This window comes from Kogia breviceps, chromosome X (assembly GCF_026419965.1).
Source record: "Kogia breviceps isolate mKogBre1 chromosome X, mKogBre1 haplotype 1, whole genome shotgun sequence".
Classification (NCBI taxonomy): Eukaryota; Metazoa; Chordata; class Mammalia; order Artiodactyla; family Physeteridae; genus Kogia; species Kogia breviceps.
Window position 1 is genome coordinate 116,539,120 of NC_081330.1, and position 21,350 is coordinate 116,560,469.

At 40.8% G+C, this 21,350-nt stretch overlaps 1 protein-coding gene across 2 annotated transcripts in view; it reads right to left on the reverse strand.

Annotated features, from left to right (window-relative positions):
• The window catches only part of PHEX (phosphate regulating endopeptidase X-linked), a 199,425-nt gene that overhangs the window by 155,019 nt on the left and 23,056 nt on the right, over positions 1-21,350 (reverse strand). For both annotated transcript variants that reach the window (XM_059051149.2, XM_067023429.1), the window contains 2 exons: positions 4,010-4,096; positions 748-974 (listed from right to left, as the gene is read on the reverse strand). In XM_059051149.2, the coding sequence (XP_058907132.1) occupies positions 748-974; positions 4,010-4,096 (314 nt within the window). The remainder of the gene's footprint in view (positions 1-747; positions 975-4,009; positions 4,097-21,350) is intronic.

A 21,350-nucleotide genomic window follows, 5' to 3' on the forward strand; every position in this document is an offset into this window, starting at 1 on the left:
GGGGGAAAAAATCAGCGGTTCAACAAAATTTTCATTACTAAAGTAACCACAGAAGCAAAAACTAAATAAATAAAATAAAAGACAAAACAATTTGAAAAGTGCTATTTGCATTCTTGCCAAGTTCTTTGATTGATGAATCTTCCACTGTTGGCAGTTTTCTGACAGTCTCCTGATTTTACCAATGTAATACTCCACCTCAGGGTATGTCCTCATGGCCCACTCCTTTATGGAAGAGATGTTTACTCTCCCAACAGAAAATGCAACCAAGCACTTAGAACAAGTTTTGCCTTATCTTCTGAAAGGAAGGACAAGAGATTCAAGACAACTTGACAATGACATTTTAGGCATGCACACAAGATGTTAGTGAAGGAAAACAATGAACCGCAGCACATGTTCACTCCTTGGTCAGGGGAGTGAGGGGAGAGGAAGAGCAGAGCTCAGAAAGTCTTTGCTCATCTCTCCCCACCAGAATTAAGGGGCCCTACACATGCTCAGGGTAGAAATTCGAGAGCCAGATCACAGATCACTTGAAACTCACTCACCGGCTTCTTGAAACGCTCTGCAAATCTGGCGGGGTGGGGAGGTGGGAGGTGGGGGGTGGGCAGGGAAGAGTCTAGATCCTAATGTTTAACAGAATTTTTAACCTTATCATTTCACTAAGGTGGTATGAGTCTCTTTCCTTGAGAAGGCAACCCAAAAAGGCTAACCTTGGACTAAACAAGCATGATGAAGAAGCCCTCACTATACCTTCAAGATGTGTTTGTTGGACACCTTGTCATCAGAGGACACATACAAACGAATGAACACAGAATTGCTGTATTGGCCACGAAACGTCGCAAGTGTCTGAAGAAGGCTGAACTTTCTCTCTGACCAAACCCCTTCAGGACCGATATTAGATTCGAGCACAGGCCAGCGGAAAGGTGAGTGCCGCAGGATATGTAACAATGGCTTGGCATCTGCTTTTTCGATCGCTTCTGAAAGGGAGCAAATATGAAGAGAGAGTTAGAATTGCAAACTGGATCACCAAACTAGAAAGCAAGTGTATCTTCTCAAGAGAAAATTCCAGTAAGGTCCCAACCTAACTTTTTTAGGGAGAGGTGCAGTGGACTGAGCATAACCACAGAAACAGAACTACCTATGACTCATCCGTCAGTGTGACTGTCTAACCCTGACGTTCTCAGCAGGAGAGCCGACTAGGGAACCTGCCCAATATTCCCAACAGTAAAAGATGGGCTCACTATACTGACGCAAGCCAATGAGCAGGGTTAAGCTGAGAACACTCTGCAAAACTAAGGAACAACCCTAACTAAAGGAAACTGCTCAATAAAACTAATCACTCCCCAACACAACTGAATTACTGCTTCAGACTCTTTTATCATCTTTTAGGGCCCTCTTCCAGCTCACCAAATAATACCCCAAAACGTAAACAAGTTAACACACTTCCCAGAGGCACTGGCTTCTTCCTGCAATAGCCTTGAGGAAGCGTACCAGGTAAAATGTCAGGTGTCTCTTTAAAAAAAAAAAAAAAAAAAAAAAAAAATTTTAATTAATTAATTTATTTATTTATTTAGGTTGTGTTGGGTCTTCGTGTGAAAGAAAGAAAGCCCTGTGCCAGGGATTTCTCTAGCTGTGGCGAGCGGGGGCCACTCTTCATCGCAGTGCGTGGGCCTCTCACTGTCACGGCCTCTCTTGCTGCAGAGCACAGGCTCCAGACGCGCAGGCTCAATAGTTGTGGCTCACGGGCCCAGTTGCTGCGCGGCATGTGGGATCTTCCCGGACCAGGGCTCGAATCCGTGTCCCCTGCCTTGGCAGGCAGATTCTCAACCACTGCGCCACCAGGGAAGCCGTCAGGTGTCTCTTTTAAATCCAGTCAGACCGAAGATGCTGAGAGGGGCCTAAAGTGCTCAACAAAGATGCATGTTAGGCTGATGGAGAAGTAGGAGGAGCCTGGCCACCTGGGAGTCCGGATTGCTCTAGGCCCCAGGAGGTTCCAAAGGACACAGGTCTGCTTTGAGAAGGAGTGTTACTATGTCCTTCTCAAACCACACCTAGCCTCCAGATTCTGGTTTCTGTACCACATGCAATATGGTTTGCCCTTCTGACCCTACCCAAGTTTCCCACGGAGTAACTGATACCTGAAGAATCCAAGCCAACCACTGAAATAAAATTTTCTTAGTTTCTCCATCAAGCTACCAACAAAACATTCAGATGGAGGTCATTCAAGAAAATATGGTACTGGCACAAAAACAGAAACATAGATCTATGTAACAGGATGGAAAGCCCAGAGATAAACCGATACACCTATGGTCAACTAATCTATGATAAAGGAGGCAAGGATATACAATGGAGAAAAGACAGTCTCTTCAATAAGTGGTGCTGGGAAAACAGGACAGCTACAGGTAAAAGAAGGAAATTAGAACACTCCCGAACACCATACACAAAAATAAACTCAAAATGCATTAGAGACCTAAATGTAAGACCGGACACTATAAAACTCTTAGAGGAAAACATAGGAGGAAAACTCTTTGACATAAATCACAGCAAGATCTTTTTTGACCCACCTCCTAGAGAAATGGAAATAAAAACAAAATTAAACAAATGGGACCTAATGAAACTTAAAAACTATTGCACAGCAAAGGAAACTATAAATAAGACAAAAAGACAACCCTCAGAATGGGAGAAAATATTTGCAAACGAATCAATGGACAAAGGATTAATCTCCAAAATATATAAACAGCTCATGCAGCTCAATATTCAAAAAACAAACAACACAATCAAAAAATGGGCAGAAGACCTAAATAGACATTACTACAAAGAAGACATACAGATGGCCAAGAGGCACACGAAAAGCTGCTCAACATCACTAATCATTAGAGAAATGCAAATCAAAACTACAATGAGGTATCACCTCACACCAGTCAGAATGTCCATCATCAGAAAATCTACAAACAACAAATGCTGGAGAGGGTGTGGAGAAAAGGGAACCCTCTTGCACTCTTGGTGGGAATGTAAATTGATACAGCCACTATGGAGAACAGTATGGAGGTTCCTTAAAAAAGTAAAAATAGAATTACCACATGACCCAGCAATCCCACTACTGGGCATATACCCAGAGAAAACCATAATTCAAAAGGACACATGCACCCCAATGTTCACTGCAGCACTATTTACAATAGCCGGGTCATGGAAGCAACCTAACTGCCCGTTGACAGACGAATGGATAAAGATGTGGTACATATATACAATGGAGTATTACTCAGCCATGAAAATGAATGAAATTGGGTCATTTGTTGAGACGTGGATGGACCTAGAGACTATCATACAGAATGAGGTAGTTATCTATTTTATACATATATATGTCAATCCCAATCTCCCAATTCATCCCACCATCCCATATTATACTAATATGTATAAAAGAGATAACTAATAAGAACCTGCTGTATTAAAAATAAAATAAAATTCCAAAAAAAAAAAAAAAAAAAAAAAAGACAGGGGTAGTCAGGGACTTCTCTGGTGGTGCAGTGGTTAAGAATCCGCCTGCCAATGCAGGGGACACGGGTTCAAGCCCTGGTCCGGGAAGATCCCACATGCCGCAGAGCAACTAAGTCCGTGCGCTACAACTACTGAGCCTGTGCTCTAGAGCCTGCAAGCCACAACTGCTGAAGCCTGTGTGCCTAGAGCCCGTGCTCCGCAACAAGAGAAGCCACTGCAGTGAGAAGCCCGTGCACCGCAACAAAGAGTAGGCCCCACTCACCGCAACTAGAGAAAGCCGGCGCAGCAACGAAGACCCAACGCAGCCAAAATTTCCTTAATTAATTAATGTTTTTTAAAAAGGCAGGGATAGTCAAAATCCAGTCTTGGAAAATAGCTCCTTTCTTTAAGCAACACCTTTAAGTATTAGTAGAATTCTTAGTAGTTCTCTTTTTCCTTAAACAATATCTTTAAACATTAATAGAACTCTGAAAAATAAGGGTGGTAAATTATTTTATTTATTTTCTTTATTACTCACTCTCATTCATGCACGATGAATAAAGGACTTTGGCTTTCTGTATGGCTTCGGTGTCCCGCCTTCTACTGATTGATTTCTCCAAAAGCGCTAGGAAGGTTAAAAAAGGATTCATTAGTATCCAGCCACAGGTGATGCTGAGTTGGAGGTCATTTGATAATCAGTCCCAGCCTCCAGAAAATTACATGTAGAGACAGACAACCCTGGAAAAGATACGTCTAGAAAAGATATGCAGACAGCAGAACCGATTCCAAGTTGCTTGAGGTTCATATAAAAAATATTTTAACATCCTCTTCTCCAAGATTCTCCTAATTCAAAGAAACCAAAAGTTCAATTTCCAACTGAGACTGGACTTTCTGCCGGGGTTAATGTTTTCTGCCAACTACACACAAAAAAAACCCAGAATTCATTTTTTCAATAACCAAAAATAGCAGAATTCTATTCCTTGTTTCTGCACTGAGTAATATTCTCAACGGAGGCAATTTCATCAGGGTCGGGTTTCTTAAGATTTCTTCACAGCCCAGCCTCTCAGGGAGGTCACCTGTAAGAAATTTCCCATTAGAAGTTTTTATTCAGTGTTGCATAAACATGCTATGGACACGGAAGACGTTGTTTAGACAGGAAATAGAGAAGCAAGAATGTAAAGCCTACCCAAATTGTCTGAAAACTTGTCCATGTACACATTCAAAGTTCTCGCCATTTAAAATGAGGCCATGTATATAAAATGGTTGCCAGCATGGACACAAGCCCACCTGGAAAATGATTTTCTGTTTATAAAATCACTGATGCTATTGTTTGAAGGTAGAAAATGACAGCTGTCACTATTTCATTAAATAAGGAACTAGGAAAGCCAAGACTCAATAAAAACTACCCTCCCCACAAAATAACACCTTGGATGTACCTGAGAATATCAATTTACCAACATGAAGCCAAGACAAAGAATTCCCACACAGCACCATGGCACTGCCTACATCGAGCTATGCCAAAGTGCAGTTGTCAAGGCATTTGGTATTTATTTCTGAAACAACCTAGCAGCCTGCAAATGATGGTACAACAGATGCTCCTACAGTACTTTGAATAGCTTCAAGATACAATGTACAGTGCTAATCAAATTAATAAATAACTACATATTCCCTAAAGCAGAATCTACTTCTAAACTAGAAGTTCTACATTTCAAAAAAAAGGAACCCAGAGCTTCTGTCCAGTCTCCTATAAGCATCTGTACATCAAACAAGTTCATATAACTAAGATAAACTAAGGTGAGCTCGATGTGGGCATTTTCAATTACTTCAACTTGTTTCTTTCTTGTGTATTATCACAGCAATAAAAGTGGGACAACTAGCCCCAAGGATAAAAGAAGATTTCTTTTTTTAATAAATAGAAATCTCTAAAATCAAACCCACATATATTTCTATTCAAATCAGATAATGTGCCTTTCCACCGTATTGCTTCCACAGTCATTGGATTGCTGGGGAGACACATTTGAAAGTAAGTAATCCAAATTTCATTTGGGGATGCATTGCTCTTGTGATGCTATAAACACTCCACAGGCTGCAAACGTGAACACCCTGGGGGACAAAAGAACTCAAAATATTAAATATGTGCCTGAGTGTGCACCCAACGTGCTCTATGTATCACGAGAAGGGGAAAAGAGGACACGTGTATGCTAAGTAGGGCAATCCCCAAACCCTAACGGAACACAAATATCAATCATTTTTATGTGTCAAAATTCTGGCTTCTGTACCAGAATTTGGCTTTTGAAACAAATTCGGCTAACACAGGTTCCTCATCATACTCTTTCCCTTCTCCTCTCCTTCTCTTCAAACCCAAGCGGGCAGGAGAATGTTGATGTGCAGACAGTGTTGTGACAGACAGTTGGCTGCATCCATTTTATGTATCTCTGTATTTCTATTAGTGGTGAGAAGTATAAAATCGAACCTGCAGAGTCATTAATGAGCAGAAAACAAAGCCTATCAAAGGCAATTGCTCACGTTATTACAATGTCCCTAAAGCACTGAGAAGGGCTCACGGGTCACCCATATAAGTGTATTCCCATGATAATCTGCATTGTTTCTTGGAAGATTTCTCAGTCTCCTCTCACCCCCATCCAGGTGCTCCTAACCATGCTACAACAGAGAAGGAAAACTCCAGTTCATAACCTATAGTACAACAAACCTCAGACTTTAAAATCCGTTTCAAAGTGCCTATGATCATCAAAATTTGATATATGTGTGTGTGTGTGTGTGTGTGTGTGTGTGTGTATACAGGGTAATTATTCTTTCTTCTCACTATGCTCAGATAAAATTGGTTTTGCCGCCCAAAAAGGCAAAATAATAAAGTCAAGGGGGTGAGCTTTCAATCACAAAGATGTGGGTTCCAGTTGCAGCTTGCTGCTACTTTCTAGATGGAACTTAAGCAAGTTACTTACTCTCCCTAAGCCCCAGTTTCTTCATTTGTAAATCTGGACAAATAATAGCACCTACCTTCCAGGGTTGTGGTGAGGATCAAATATTTTGATGCACAGAAAGTCCCTATCCCAAGGCCGCAATACATGGTAAGTGATCAATCAATGGTGGCTTAAACAGGCTTCCAGGCTGAGTTAGCTCTCCACGAAATTGTAAAGTAATCAAGCTTGTTTCTAGTGCTTTCTCCATAAATGTTTTTTCCTCCTCCCTTCTCAGGATATTGGTAGCCAAAGGCCTTCTGCTAACCCAAGACATTGGCACTCCTTGTGTAGGACTCTTGCACAAACTGGACCTGCCCTACCAACCAAGCAAAGCCCATGCTCTCAACATTTCCTCTGCTTCCATAGTAGAGGCAATGCTCCAACAAGAGATAACGTCTGAAAATACTTTGCCACATTCCTCATCCTAGACAACAAGGCCTTTTCTTTATGTACACTTTCTCAATGAAATTATAACATACCTACAGAAAAGTGCACCGATCATAATTTGAAGGATTTTCACAGAGTAAACACACCCACATAGCCAACATTATGACCAGAACCCCTGGAGGCCCTTGTGCTCCCTTCCAGTCACTATCTCCAATCAAGACAACCAACATCCTCTTTTGTGAAGTGCTTACTCAACTCTATTTCCCACATTTCTATTGGTAATCTACCTGTTTTCTTATGAATTTATAGAAGGTCTCTATATAGTCCACACCCAAATCCTTTGTTGAATATTCGTATTGCAAAGTCTTCTTCCATTCCCCAGACTTCATTTTCTTAATGGTATCAGGTAATGAACTGAAATTATTTTAATGTAGTCTAATGTGACCACTTTTTCCATCTTTGATAAGCATATTTTGTGTGCTATTTAAGAAATCTTTGCCTACCCTGAAGTCATGAAGATAGTGTCTAATGTTCTCCTCTAGAATCTTTATTGTTTCACATTTGGATCCACAGTCCACATAGAAATTGTTGGTTTTGCCCATGCCTTTGTAACACAGGCTTGGCCTCACAGGGGACGAATCATGTGAGAATTTTAATAAAGAAGATATTTTTGGTCATTGGGCCTCAAATATTATCACAAAAAAATACTTTTAGTGCATAAAATCAGCATTAACAATGGCTATTCTCCGTTAGATTAAGTGCTCTCTGGGTCAGGGACTGAGTCACATTCATCTTTGAACACCCAGGGCTTAGCGCTTGGCATGGTTGGTATTCAATGTCTGCCGAGTTGAATTTCTGTCAAGGAAAGTCTGAGAGAGTTTTTCGCCCAAATGAAAAGGAAATGTGAGAAATTGGACTTATTTTGTATTTCTTTTTATAATCAGCAATGTCCTAATTATACTAACATCCGTAATCTCCTTTTCTCACATTGCAGTCCACATACCATACAATGAGATCCAAGATTTCATCTGTTTTTGTGAACACCGGTTTTTAAGCTACGTAAGTCTCGTGTCACCAATGGTCTCGGGCTGACCATCCACTTCCACTTCCCTGCTCTTCTATGGCGGGGGCGGCGGGAGGGGGGGGGGATACTTACCGGCATTCAACCTCCCTTAACCGCAGAAGCCAGACAGGACTATCAATTCTACTCACTCAGTGCACGTTCTCCTGCTCACACAGGGCCTTTATTGAGAGCTCTGGAATAAGAAGAGGGAATTCCAAACAAAGAAAAACGATACTCCTAAGGACTTGGCAGTCCCCTGGTAAGTCAGGAGCTCACGACAGTCACATACAGCTCAGGCCTGTCATCTGGAGTTTTTGCAATATTTAGGACTTTCCCAACTAATACTGTTTTCAAAAACTCCACAGGCACAAAGTTTTAGGCCTGTGAGCAAACACCTACCAAGAACCTCGGTGTTAAGGTGACGCCATTTAAACAAGATGGCTCCCAGAGCATAAGGATTATTTCAGAACACACTCCTCTGTGTTCTTTCTCCGGACCCTGTAATCCTTTTATGTGCCTATTCTAAAGGGGATCCTCTGGCTACTTGCTAAGAGCTCGCCGGAGCTGTTTGCCTGATTTGCTTAATATTTAGAAACAGCAACTGCATTCTAAAGCCTTCAGTCAAATGTCATCAAGGTGAATTCTCAATTTCACGTAGATTAAGCCAGCATTTCCCTTAGAAATCAGTGGCAGTGTCCTCTTAATTCTAGCAAGAGAAAGAACATGAAAAATCAAAACTTTGGAAAACCAAATCTACATTTTAAGGGAAGGTGTGCCCTTCCACACCTACAGAAGAAACAGAATGTTCTCCAGACACATATTTTTTTAAACCTATCATATGATGGCCTGGTTTCTCCTTTGGTGGTACTTAAAAACCACCTTTGGCTGGTCCATGGTTGAATGTCGCCTCTAATCTTACTATTTTTAGTCTCTGTTGATTTTCCAGGCTACAGACTTCAATCTGGTTTCCAGCCTCCTCAGTTTATTTACCGTACTGAAAAATTTCGTTTTTCTAACTCACACTTCATGGGTATTAAGTTCTAATGTAGTTAGATGTGGAGACTCTAAATCAGCCTGCAAAGCTCATTGTTATTCTCATTAAAAAATAAAATTCAAGTTAACTAAGTCACGGTCTGTGGATCCCATAACCCTCATGTTTTCACACGAATTGTGTGACACTCGACTTTGCAGTTCCTCAGCCCCATAGTCGGTCAAGCATGGGATTAACTGAGTCTGTTTGACATACTGAAAAGACAATAAGAGCTGATATTTCTCATTCTTCTGGAAAACTCCCACCCAAACATAGGTAGAGAAGACGCCAGAATGCTTTTCTCTGTTCATTTTTTATGATCATCTCATAAATGGTAATTGTTGGTTGGCATTAGCTTAAGAAAAAGGGGCAGAGATTATTTTGGGGGCATTAAAAACCTCTAACTCATCAATCTAAATCATGGGTTACCAAGTAACATAAAAATATTCCCCTTTTAACACAAAAGACCTCTTTGTCCGTAATGAAATCAATTTTATACAACTGCCAGACACTACAAAAGTCTCACAGAAGCTAACTCTTATTATGTGCACTTATAAGTGAATTTTTAAGGATTACACTTACCAGGGTCACACTTCAAAATAATTTAAATTTTAACATCACTCTTTGATAGCACAGCATTACAATGAATCTGCCAATATAATATTTTAACTCATAAAAATAGCTTTCCTATTTAGATAATTTGAATCTTAGCAGATAATTCAATGTAAGGCCTGTGCTGAACTTAGCGTCATTAAAATTCATCTTCAGTTTTTTTTTCCTATAGTACAAATCTTAATTACATTTTTCCTGCCTATTTCTACCATCTTAACATTACAAGAAAAGGTCATGTATGGTTACATATTCCCCCCCCCCAGTGGTCCTTCCTGAGCAGTCCTGAGACATCCAAGGACCCTGGTGACAGCATTCCTTTATTAAGCACCTGCTCTGTGCCAGGTATATTGCACATGACCTCAATTAATCCCCCACCAACCCTAAGCAGTATGTATCATTAACCCTAGTCTACAGGCAAGAACTGTCGTAACTTGTCCGAGGAAACTCAGCTAGTAAAAGTGAGAGCTTGGATTTGGACCCAGGTCCCTGACTCCTGCTCATCTGACCGTCAGGTACCCAGTAAAATTCTGCAAGTCACTTTCCTGTGTGAGAACAAGGCCCCCAGGTGGCTAAACCAGAGGCAGTCCTCATGGACTTTCTGGACAGAGCTCTCCATCATAACTGGAAGAAATGCCTTCTCTGGTTATATCAAGACTTGTTTTTGCAGTGGTGGAGTGACCCTGTGCCGAGCCATCTACCCCCTTTGCCCTGTAACCATGTTTGTGACCAGTGACATACTCCTGATGCTCCTAGTCATAGGTAGGCAGCCTGGTTAGATCAAAACAAAATTAGCTGGTCCCGAAAACCTGACTTCACATTATGTCCTAGCCTAAACCAGTGGTTTCCAAACTTGAGCATGCATCAGTATCATCAGAGGGGCTTGCTTTCGCTTTTGTTTTAATTGAGGTATAGTTGATTTACAATGTTCGGTTAGTTTCTGGTGTACAGCAAAATGATTCAGTTATTCACATATATATTCTCTTTCATATTCTTTTCCATTATGGCTTATTACAGGATATTGAATATAGTTCCCTGTGCTATACAGTTGGACCTAGTTGTTTATTTTATATATGGTAGTTTGTTTCTGCTAATCCTAAACTAATTTATCCCTGCCCCCCCTTTCCCCTTTGGTAACCCTAAGTTTGTTTTCTAGGTCTATGAGTCTGTTTCTGGTTCATAAATAAGTTCATTTGTGTCATATTTTAGATTCCACATATAAGTGATATTAAATGGTATTTCTCTTTCTCTTTCTGACTTACTTTACTTGGTATAACCACTAGGCTCATCCATGTTGCTGTAAATGGCACTATTTCATTCTTTTTTATGGCTGAGTAGTATTCCATTGTGTATATATACCACATCTTCTTTATTCATTCATCTGTCAATGGACATTTAAGTTGTTTCCATGTCTTGGCTATTGTAAATAGTGCTAAGAACGTTGGGTGCATGTACCTTTTTCAAATTAGAGTTTTCTCCAGATATATGCCCAGGAGTGGGATTGCTGGATCATATGGCAACTCTATTTTAGATTTTGAAGGAGTCTCCACACTGTTCTCCATAGTGCCTGTACCAATTTACATTCCAATCAACAGGGTAGGAGGGTTCCCTTTCCTCCACACCCACTCCAGCATTTGTTATGTGTAGGCTTTTTAATGATGGCCATTCTGACTGGTGTGAGATGGTACCTCATTATAGTTTTGACTTGCATTCCTCTAATAATTAGTGATGTTGAGCAGCTTTTCATGTGCTTCTTGGCCATGTGTATGTCTTCTTTGGAGAAATGTCTAGTTAGGTCTTCTGCCCATTTTTTTTGATTGGGTTTCTTTTTGTTATTGAGTTGTATGAGCTGCTTGTATATTTTGGAAATTAAGCCCTTGTCGGTCACATCATTTGCAAATATTTTCTCCCAGTAGGTTGTCTTTTTGTTTTGTTTCTAGTTTCCTTTGCTGTGCAAAAGCTTGTAAGTTTGGTTAGGTCCCATTTGTTTACTTTTGTTTTTACTTCTATTGCCTTGGGAGACTGACCTAAGAAACACTGGTATGTTTATATCAGAGAATGTTCTGCCTATATTCTCTTCTAGGAGTTCTATGGTGTCATGTCTTATATTTAAGTCTTTAAGCCATTTTGAATCTATTTTTGTGTATGGCGAGAGGGTGTGTTCTAACTTCACCTTTCCAGCTTTCCCAACACCACTTGCTGAAGAGACTGTCTTTTCTCCATTGTATATTCTTGCCTCCTTTGTCGAAGACTGACTGTAGATGTGTGGGTTTATTTCTGGGCTCTCTATTCTGTTCCATTGATCCATATGTCTGTTCTTGTGCCAATATCACGCTGTTTAAATTACTGTAGCTTTTTAGTATTGTTTGAAGTCTGAAAGGGTTATGCCTCTACCTTTGTTCTTTTTCCTCAGGATTGCTTTGGCAAATCTGGGTCTTTTATGGTTCCATATACATTTAGGATTATTTGTTCTAGTTCTGTGAAAAAACGTCATGGGTAATTTGATAGGGATCACATTAAATGTGTAGATTGCTTTGAGTAGTGTGGCCATTTTAATAATATTAATTATTCCAACCCAAGAGCATGGGATAGCTTTCCATTTCTTTGAATCATCTTTAATTTCCTTTATCAATGTTTTATAGTCCTCAACATAAGTATTTCACCTCCTTGATCAGGTTTATTCCTAAGTATTTTTTTATGTGATTTTAAAAGGGATTTTTTTTAACTTTCCCTTTCTGATATTTCAATGTTAGTGTAAAGAAATGTAACAGAAATATAACAAATGTCAATCTTGTATCCTTCTACAAGACTGCTGAATTCATTTATCAGTTCTAGTAGTTTTTGTGTGGAGTCTTTAGGGTTTTCTATATATAATATCATGTCATCTGCATATGTTGACAATTTTACCTCTTCTCTTCCAATTTGGATACCTTTTATTCCTTTTTCTTCTCTGATTGCTGTGGCTAGGACTTCCAATACTATGTTGAATACAAGTGGTGAGAGTGGGCATACTATGTTGAATAGAAGTGGTAAGAGTGGGCATTCTTGTCTTGTTCCAGATTTTAGCGAGAAGGCTTTCAGCTTTTCACCATTGAGTATCATGTTGGCTGTGGGTTTGTCAGAGGGGCTTGTTAAAACACAGAGTGTTGGGTCCTTCTGCCAGAATGTCTGATTCAATAGCTCTGGGATGGGGGCCAGGAGTTTACATTTCAAACAAAATTCCCAGGTAATACTGATACTGCAGTTGGAGAAACGTACTTTGAGAACCACTACTTTCAATCGACAGCACTCACCAGCCCTCCTTCCTCCACAGCTTTACTAAGGTATAGTCGACAGTTATCAGCAGTCCTTCTTAATGCCTGTGACCCCAGGACATCACCAGCCCAGATTTTCTCCTCTCCCATGCCCCACCTGACCCAATGTCAGATCAGAAGCTTTACCCTTTCTTTGCTGGTGTCCTCACTCTGTAGCTCCACTTTAATTCAACATCAACATTCTTCAAGGAGAATGTTACTTTGTTTTGTCCTGGAAACACTCTCCTTGCATTGGCCCATTTAGGTCTTAGTCCTCAGTTCTGAAAAACCCGGCTTTGAAAAGTTCTTTCTTAAAGATGAAATGCAATATGTGTTTGAGGTGAGAGTCAATTCACTGGTTGAAGAAAAAAAAAAAATCAGCACTATGCCAGAAAGACTTCCAAATGAAAAAAACAACACAGGATAGCTATTTTCAACTCCTGCTTATACCACACCCTAAGGAGAGGAAGAGGGAGATAAATATTGCATCCCTGAAATCCTAAAAAATCTGAGCTCCAGACTTCACGATTCCTCTCTCATCTGTGACGGTGGCATCAAAACACTGTAAACATAGGTTTAAAAAGCCACTTCCCAACTAACCCCTGTTTTCACTCCCACCTTCCATGAGGAGGTAAGAGTAGCAGAGGTTCTATTCTTGGCTATTCAAACCACAGTGTGTGGTCAAGGGCAGCTGCCCCTCTAAAACTGGGTTTCTGACAGTGAGGGGTTCAGAGCTGGGCTCTCTTTTCTTTCTCTGTCCAGAATCCTCTCCTGCAAAAAAAAAAAAAAAAAGGAAGCAATAGCATCCTTGGCACAAGCAGAGGACCCAAAAGGGCAAGAGGGCTGGTGGGACAAAAGTTACCTTCCGCACCCACTGGCTGTGGCTGCAGCTCCCCTAGCTGATTCTTCCAGGTGTCTGGGAGTGTTTCAAAAAAAGGGGGGGGCGGGCAGGCTACAAAGAAGACACATGACCCTTTCATGCTGAACGGAGAAGAAAGGAGAGAAAAGGATACCCAATAATGCTTGAGGTTTTCTGTAACAAGGAAGACAAACTCTACCTTCATCTGGATCCCAAGCTAGAAAACAGAACAGCATGCTGGGGCCTTCAGAACTGATCTCCGTACATCAACTTCCTCCTCCGAGCCATGCAGCCAGCGCGCTCTGGCAAAAGGCATCGCTCATCGGCACCCCTGACATGATGACATTTACAAATGGCTTCCGACTGCCTGAGGACAGAAGCTAAAATCTTTAAACAGCCTACAAGGCCTATGTGCTCTGGTCCCTCCTCTCTCTTCAGTTTTGTCTTGTGTCCCCATTCCCTTCCGACTCTGAGCTCCAATCACACTGGGCTTCTTGGGTTTCCTCAAAGGCACCAGCTGGACAGAGCCTCTGCTCATGGAGCTCTTTCCGCCTGGGTTAAATTTGGAGACATCTGAAATGCTAGACCCATAATCTGTGGGGGACAAATTATATGGCTGGATTGGTTTGGGCAACTCACATAATTTTCCTGACCTTCGCTTCCTCAGATGTAGGGCAAAGACAGAAATAAACAATGATGGCAACATCACAGAATTAGAATGAGGAACCATAGAGAAAACAAATGATTTGCTAAAGGAATAAAATTAGTAACAAGAAACGCTTGGGCCTTGGGGAAGTGAATTTATGAATTCAGGATAGACAGCAGGTAGGAGAAGCAGTTCAATTTGGAACTCAATCTAAAAGGTCACTACAGGAAGTCTGGTTAGTGACACAGGCAAAATTGCGAGTGTACTAGCACATACTTGTGTGTGTTTCTCTCTCATAAATATAAGCTCCCATACCTATCTTAACTGTTGTTGAAAATAAAATTCCCCTCTCATAACTTAACTTAAAAGGTCCATGCATGTTTTAAAAAGTATCTCTCACTGTGCAAATATCAACACCGATGAGGCTTTCCAAACAAACATATCTTGTTTGTGATAACTTATTATCCAACCAGCCTATAATTAATTTTCCTGTTATGGGTAGTGCCTTTTTACATGGAATGCTCTCTTGACACTTTAAAGCAAATAGTCCGTCATTACTAATTCATTAAGTATTCACACAGATGCTATTAATCACAATGAACTAATGTGGTATTAATGGGTAGGTTATTAATCTGCAATTACATGCAGATTTCCAAATAAATTCAAGTTGCCCAAGTTTTCTGAGGAGAAAGGCAAGGGAAAACCAAATGAACAAATCTTTCAGAAAACAAATTAAGGGGAAGAAATACCTCTCCCTGTACCATAAGAGAGGACATATAAAATTCCTGTTTTCTTTTCAACCCGAGAAATCTTTGTTGTTACCCAATACAATGACATTTGCATTATACAGGTTTTCAACAAAATAATGATATAAATGAAGGAAAAACAAGCCACCCATGCACCTGGAGAGGGGCTGAATTGTTTTAATGACACACCACGCTCTTAGATGTAGCAAAGCCTGGCTGCTCAACATGTGGCCCCTGGAACAGCAGTGTGGGCATCACCTAAGAACTTGCCAGAAATGCACTCTCACGTCCCTTCTCAGACCTACTGAAACAGAATCTGCATTTTAACGAGATTCTCAGGTGATCCACGTACACATTCAAAGTGGAGAAGAACGGTATCAAAGTACAGTTTTGTACTTTGTGCTCCAGCTGCAAAGTGCAGTAGAAGGGAGTGGGGGAGTGTGGCTTATACACCGCCGTACATTAGAGCCGAGGTGCGCTGCGGAGGGAAGAGCAGGCAAATCTCATTGAAATTGTTCTAAAGTACCATAAACAAGGTGGATGTGACAAGCAGCTGGGGAATCTGGATTATTAGGAATACAATTTACATACCATGTTTCATGAAATCTAAGAAGCACGTTCTTTTTTACATCTTAACATCTCTGAAATTGGAATTCATCTTAAAACTGTCAGCCAGGCACAGTCACGATGTAGATGCCACTGCCTGCCCATGTGTGACCTTCATCTAGCAGCTCTTATTGTCAGCACTTCAAATGAGTTGGTTACCTGGCTAGGAAATTATCACATAACTCATCTTCAGAAAGATTACACTACAGTTTGGCTATGAAATGAAAACTTACTGTATATCCAAAAACACAGTCTTGGAGGAAAATCCCTGAGATGACTGGGAACACAGTTTAAAGAAATGCTGAGAGGGTGATGGAAGAGGGAGGAGATGTGGGAGCATGTGTGTAGGTATAACTGATTTAGTTTGTTGTAGAGGGAAAACTAACACACTATTGTAAAACAATTATACTCCAATAAAGATGTTAAAAAAAAAAAAAAAAAAAAAAAGAAATGCTGAATCACTGCTGTTACTGATGGAAAGAGGACAGTGTTTTGTGAGAAAACAGAAGTACTGATGGTTTGAAATCAAAAATACTGTGAGGGGGCTTCCCTGGTGGCGCAGTGGTTGAGAGTCCGCCTGCCGATGCAGGGGACGCGGGTTCGTGCCCCGGTCCGGGAAGATCCCACATGCCGCGGAGCGGCTGGGCCCGTGAGCCGTGGCCACTGGGCCGGCGCGTCCAGAGCCTGTGCTCCGCAACGGGAGAGGCCACAACAGTGAGAGGCCCCCGTACCGAAAAAAAAAAAAAAAAAAAAAAAAATACTGTGAGGTAGTTTTAGGAATACCTTAACCCATCTCTTCTGCTTGCGTTTTCCTTTTTAATTAATGCAAAAGACTAACGTGATAAAAATTAATGTCTAAGTGTAAAATACTTTCAATGAACATAAAAATCCCAAGGGCTAAGAAACCACTGTGTAATAGCTTAGTCTTACCTAGCATACATGAGATAGCGGTGCACCTTGCAGTTGACAGTCTTTTTGATTCAATGAAATATGGTATAAATTTAGGTGAGGCTATGAAAGACAGCAGTGTTTGTGTGTTCTCCTGCTTCATTTTAAGTCAAATAAATATAACCAACAAAACTGCATGTCACTATAGCATCACCACCACAGAAGACCCAGTATTTTTCCTCCTGGGAAATAATAAATGTGTCCAGAATATTCAAGCTGTGTTTCAATTTAAATAAAAGAAGGCGAGAGAAAAATTATTCCAAATGACTGCAAAAGCATTTTAAGGACAACTGAACCTCCGGTGAGATGAGACATTTTAGCTCCTGAATGCTGGGTCTCACATCCAGGTCTCAGGGGCAAGAATACCAGTCTGGCTAAGCGGGGAGGCAGGCGTGAGGCCTCTGGCAAGAGCAGCTTCACGGGCATCCTGCCACAGCGTGGGCTATGCAGCCTTCAGACCTCAGCCGGAGCCACAACTGCCTCCTTTCCTCACCCAGCACTTCCCACACGGTCCCCACTAGACATGTTTCATTCTGGCAACGACCTGCAGCTTTCAAACCCCAACTTCCTCTTCTCCACAGCTCAGAGAGTCCAGACTGACACGAACACCTTTGACCTCAATTAAAATAACTGAATTTTTATGTCTTAATTTACTCGCCCTGGTGTGCATCCAGCGCAGTGTGTAGTCAAGGGGGGAAAAAGAAATCTCTTTCCTTACATTATTCCAGGACTTGGTCAAAATGTTGGGAAATATAAATTGAGAGAAATTAATAAATTAGGGCATTGCCCAAAAGTCTTTAATGTGCACTAGCAAAGCATACTGCCAGAGTGGTTATTTTGAATGGTTCTCGTTTCAGAAAACTCACAGAACCTTCTCCAGGAGACAGTGGCTACAGTTCTCTACTTGGTTAGTTAGACTGGACATCACACTTGAGTAGGTTCTCAAACTTGGCCGCACGTTAGAACCACCTGCAAGGGAAGGGTGGTTAAAAAACCGGAAGCCAGGCTGTACCACCCCAGACCAATTACATCAAAACCTCTGAGGACGGGACCCAGGCATCTGTGTCTTTCAAGCTCCCCAGTGATTTCAGTGTGCAGCTGGGGTTGAGAAGCACTGGTCTAGAACTGCCCTGTCCAATTCAGAAACGGGTAGTCGCAAGGGGCTGTTGAGCACCTGAAATATGACTGGTCCACAAAGGACACATGTTGCAAGTGTAAGATGCGTAGTGGATTTCAAGGACTTAGCAGGCAAGAAAAAAATGTAAAATGTCTCGCAAATAAGTTTTTTTATATTGATTCCATGAAATGACAATATTTTGGATATGCTGGGTTAGATAAAATACATAATTTCACCTGTTTCCTTTTTACTTTAATGTAGCTATGAGAAAATGTAAAATTACAAGTGAGTTGCATCTGTGACTCATTACATTTCTTTTGGACATCATTGCTCTGGAAGATGCCTTTATAGGTCACTAGCTGTGTGAATATGAATGAATTACTTAACCTCTCCAAGCCGTAATTTTCACAACTGTAAAATGGGATAATACCACCTTCCTGATTTTCAGGGGTTTTACCAGCTGCTATGGGTCAAAATAATCTGAATTCTAATCCTAGCTCCGTCGCCTATTAGCTGTGTGATCTTGGGCTGGTTATTGATTGTATTGCTCGGCTACTTCTATTTCCTCACTCCCAAAATGTAGATAAACCTTCCATCTTACAGCCTTGTTGGGAGTTCAGTTTAGAGAGTTCAACAGATGGTAACAAGGGTATTATTAAATAAGGTCACCTCTATAAGTGCCTAGACTGTTAGGGCCTGCTCTGTGTGATGTACTCTTACGAACTTTGGCGGGGGATCTGTTAAAGGCTCACTTCACAGTAATGAGTAGAAATACCCCCATTACTAGTAAATCATGGGAGAAATGGGGATTTTTCCACATTGTAAAGATGCTCAACCCATCCACACCTTCAAGTTGCAGTTGAAAAGTTCTCAAAATTGAGGATGAGAGCACAGCTGAAATCATCTCATCGGGCAGTTTGGAAATGCGAGAAGAAAATTTTCAACTCCGTTTGACCATGCATTTGTGTGCAACCAACTTTTTAATTTTTCTGGTGCCTTGAGTTTCGCCACTGACCAACTAGGAGTATAGTAAACGTAAGTGATTGTCCCATTTCTCTAAGACACAGGTTTCAAGGCCCAGGAAATCTGAGTCCTCTGCTTCTACTGTGAAAACTGGATGACCCTTGGAAGTTCCCGCAAAACTCCCGTATTCTCAGCTCCGTTATTATCCTGGCTTCTGGCAACCAAAAGCAGGAACACGTGGGGACTTGTAGGAGCTTCAGGAATCGTTACCACCAAAGCTCACGTGGGTACGCCTCCGAATTGTTACCACCAAAGCCAGCTAGAATTTTTCTTCCCTTCCCAGTCATCCTCTTTCAGGAAGTGGCTTTTCAAAAATATGCAACTCTTTTGAACAACTACAAAGTAAAATACATTACACACACCAACCATGCAAAATAGGGCCTGGGTGTGGTCAGGTTGAGAAGTGTCACTGTAGGTATAGATATGTCTTTCTCAGGATGCAAATATCCTGGGTCATTAGTCATGCCTAAAACCTTATATTTAGTCAAAAGATCCCAAATCTAGTTGACAATCTTCTAAAGTAAAGTGTTTCTATCTTCCTACAACATTCAAGCTAACCAGCAGGAAACTTTTCATAATGTATTGCAATATTTATACTACAAACAAGCCCCCTCATCTGTTTTTCCACTCCTTTTGTTCCGACTAGAGTGCCATGCCTAGCATTTCCGGGCCGTCACTCCACCTTTCAGAAACCTCAGCTTCCTTGCCCCGAGTCAAAAATCTCACCAATGGATTCTGACACCCTTCATCCGCCATCTCACTCCTGTGTCATCTCTCACCAACTGCGCTGCTCATTCCTTCCTTCCAACAGAGCCAAGTTATACTGATTCGGTCTTCTCCTTGGAAACTCTCTCCAGCACCTCCAGATTTACAGCCCCCCTCCACCCGCTGCCATTCCAAGTTCAAACAAGAGTCCCTGTCTTCAGGATCAGACAACAAGCGAGCTCTTTCATACACCACATAATAAGTACTTATGAATGAAGACACTACTTTGTTTATTACTACTTTCAATCATTTGCACTGTTTATAAATATTTTTCACTACACTATGACAAAGGCTGTATCATCTCTAGTTGCGCACTGACCTTTAACTCTCTGCTTTCATAATAGGTATGTGGTAATAGACAATAGTTTCATCTATAACTATATCTGTTCTATGGCATAGGTAATCCCATAAAGCTTGCACTTAATCAGTTCAAGGCTTGGCACTGGCACAAATCTCCAAACACCTATCTCCGGTTTCATCTCATATCATTATAAACACCTATTAACTGTTGGTAATGTGCTCATTACCTAGGGATTCTAGACAGTGGACTGTTCAACTATTTGGGTATGAGTGGCCCAGTAGGTCCATGTAATAGCTGTCTCCACTCAAAACACCTGAATTAGGATGCACTGAAAGGGTGAAGTGAAATAAAACTATACCTCTTGAGGCGTGCCCCAGCAATCTTTACATAGGCAGGGGTTCGTAATCTTTTTTGTGCCATACATCCCCTGGGCAGGCTCTTAAAACCTATGGGCTATTCTCAAAATATTATCTATAAGAACATAAGAAAAGAAACATAGGTTTACAATGGAAACCGGTTATTTCAAAACACAGTTAACAAAACAGTTGTTTTACTGTTTGACATCATGATGTATGCACTACTTCATTAACTCATTAAATAAGACCTAGCATCGAGTCTAGCCACTACTATGATTTTGTAGTGGTGATGTATGTACATAATATTTCAAGATACCTGCAACATCTGTATTAAGATTTTTAAAAATGATAATTCCCACTGGTAACAAAGTCACAGCTAATAATACCAGAGTTTGGAGCCTACAGTCATAATTAAAGAAAAAACTAAAGTTCCATCATCAAAGGTTAGTGAAAATAAAGATGCTTTTTTTTTTTTCCTATTCAAGTCCCTGAATTCTATCGACAGCTCTCTTGAGGGGACATGGGTCTAAGTTAAAGAACCCCTAGGGATGAGGAAAAGAAAAGAGAGAAGGGAAATTGGTATAAACAACAAGAACAACAACATCAACAAACAGTGGTATCTAAAGATCTAGAGCAGCCCAAGATGACGCTTCTTATTTTCACCAATTCCCCTTTCCTCATCTCTCTTTCCCTATAGGAGAGATTTACAACTCACATACACCAACGAGTGTTTTGTCTGACAAGTTAGATTAGCAAGACCTTCCAGGGTTTCAGGTCATGACCAAGATCCGCAATAAAAGTTGGGAATACACAAATATCCTAACCTATTGTTTTCACCCCTAGGTTTGCTTCTTTCAGGACCAGCTGCCTCGTTTACAGGAATGATGAGACTTTGGGGAAAAACTAGATCACAATATTTTTACTTTAATAATACTGTTAAATTTTCTTATCTATTAAAGTTCTACTTTTTATTTGATTAGGAAACTAGCATTTCTTAAGCATCTACTATGGGCCAAGTGCTTTTAAAATGTTCATTTAATCCTCATGAAATTAGCAGTAATAACAGATGCCACTTATCAAACCCTGTTAGAAGACTTCCGTTGCATCTCACTGAATTAATCCAACAGTATTGCCAGATAAGAAACTGAG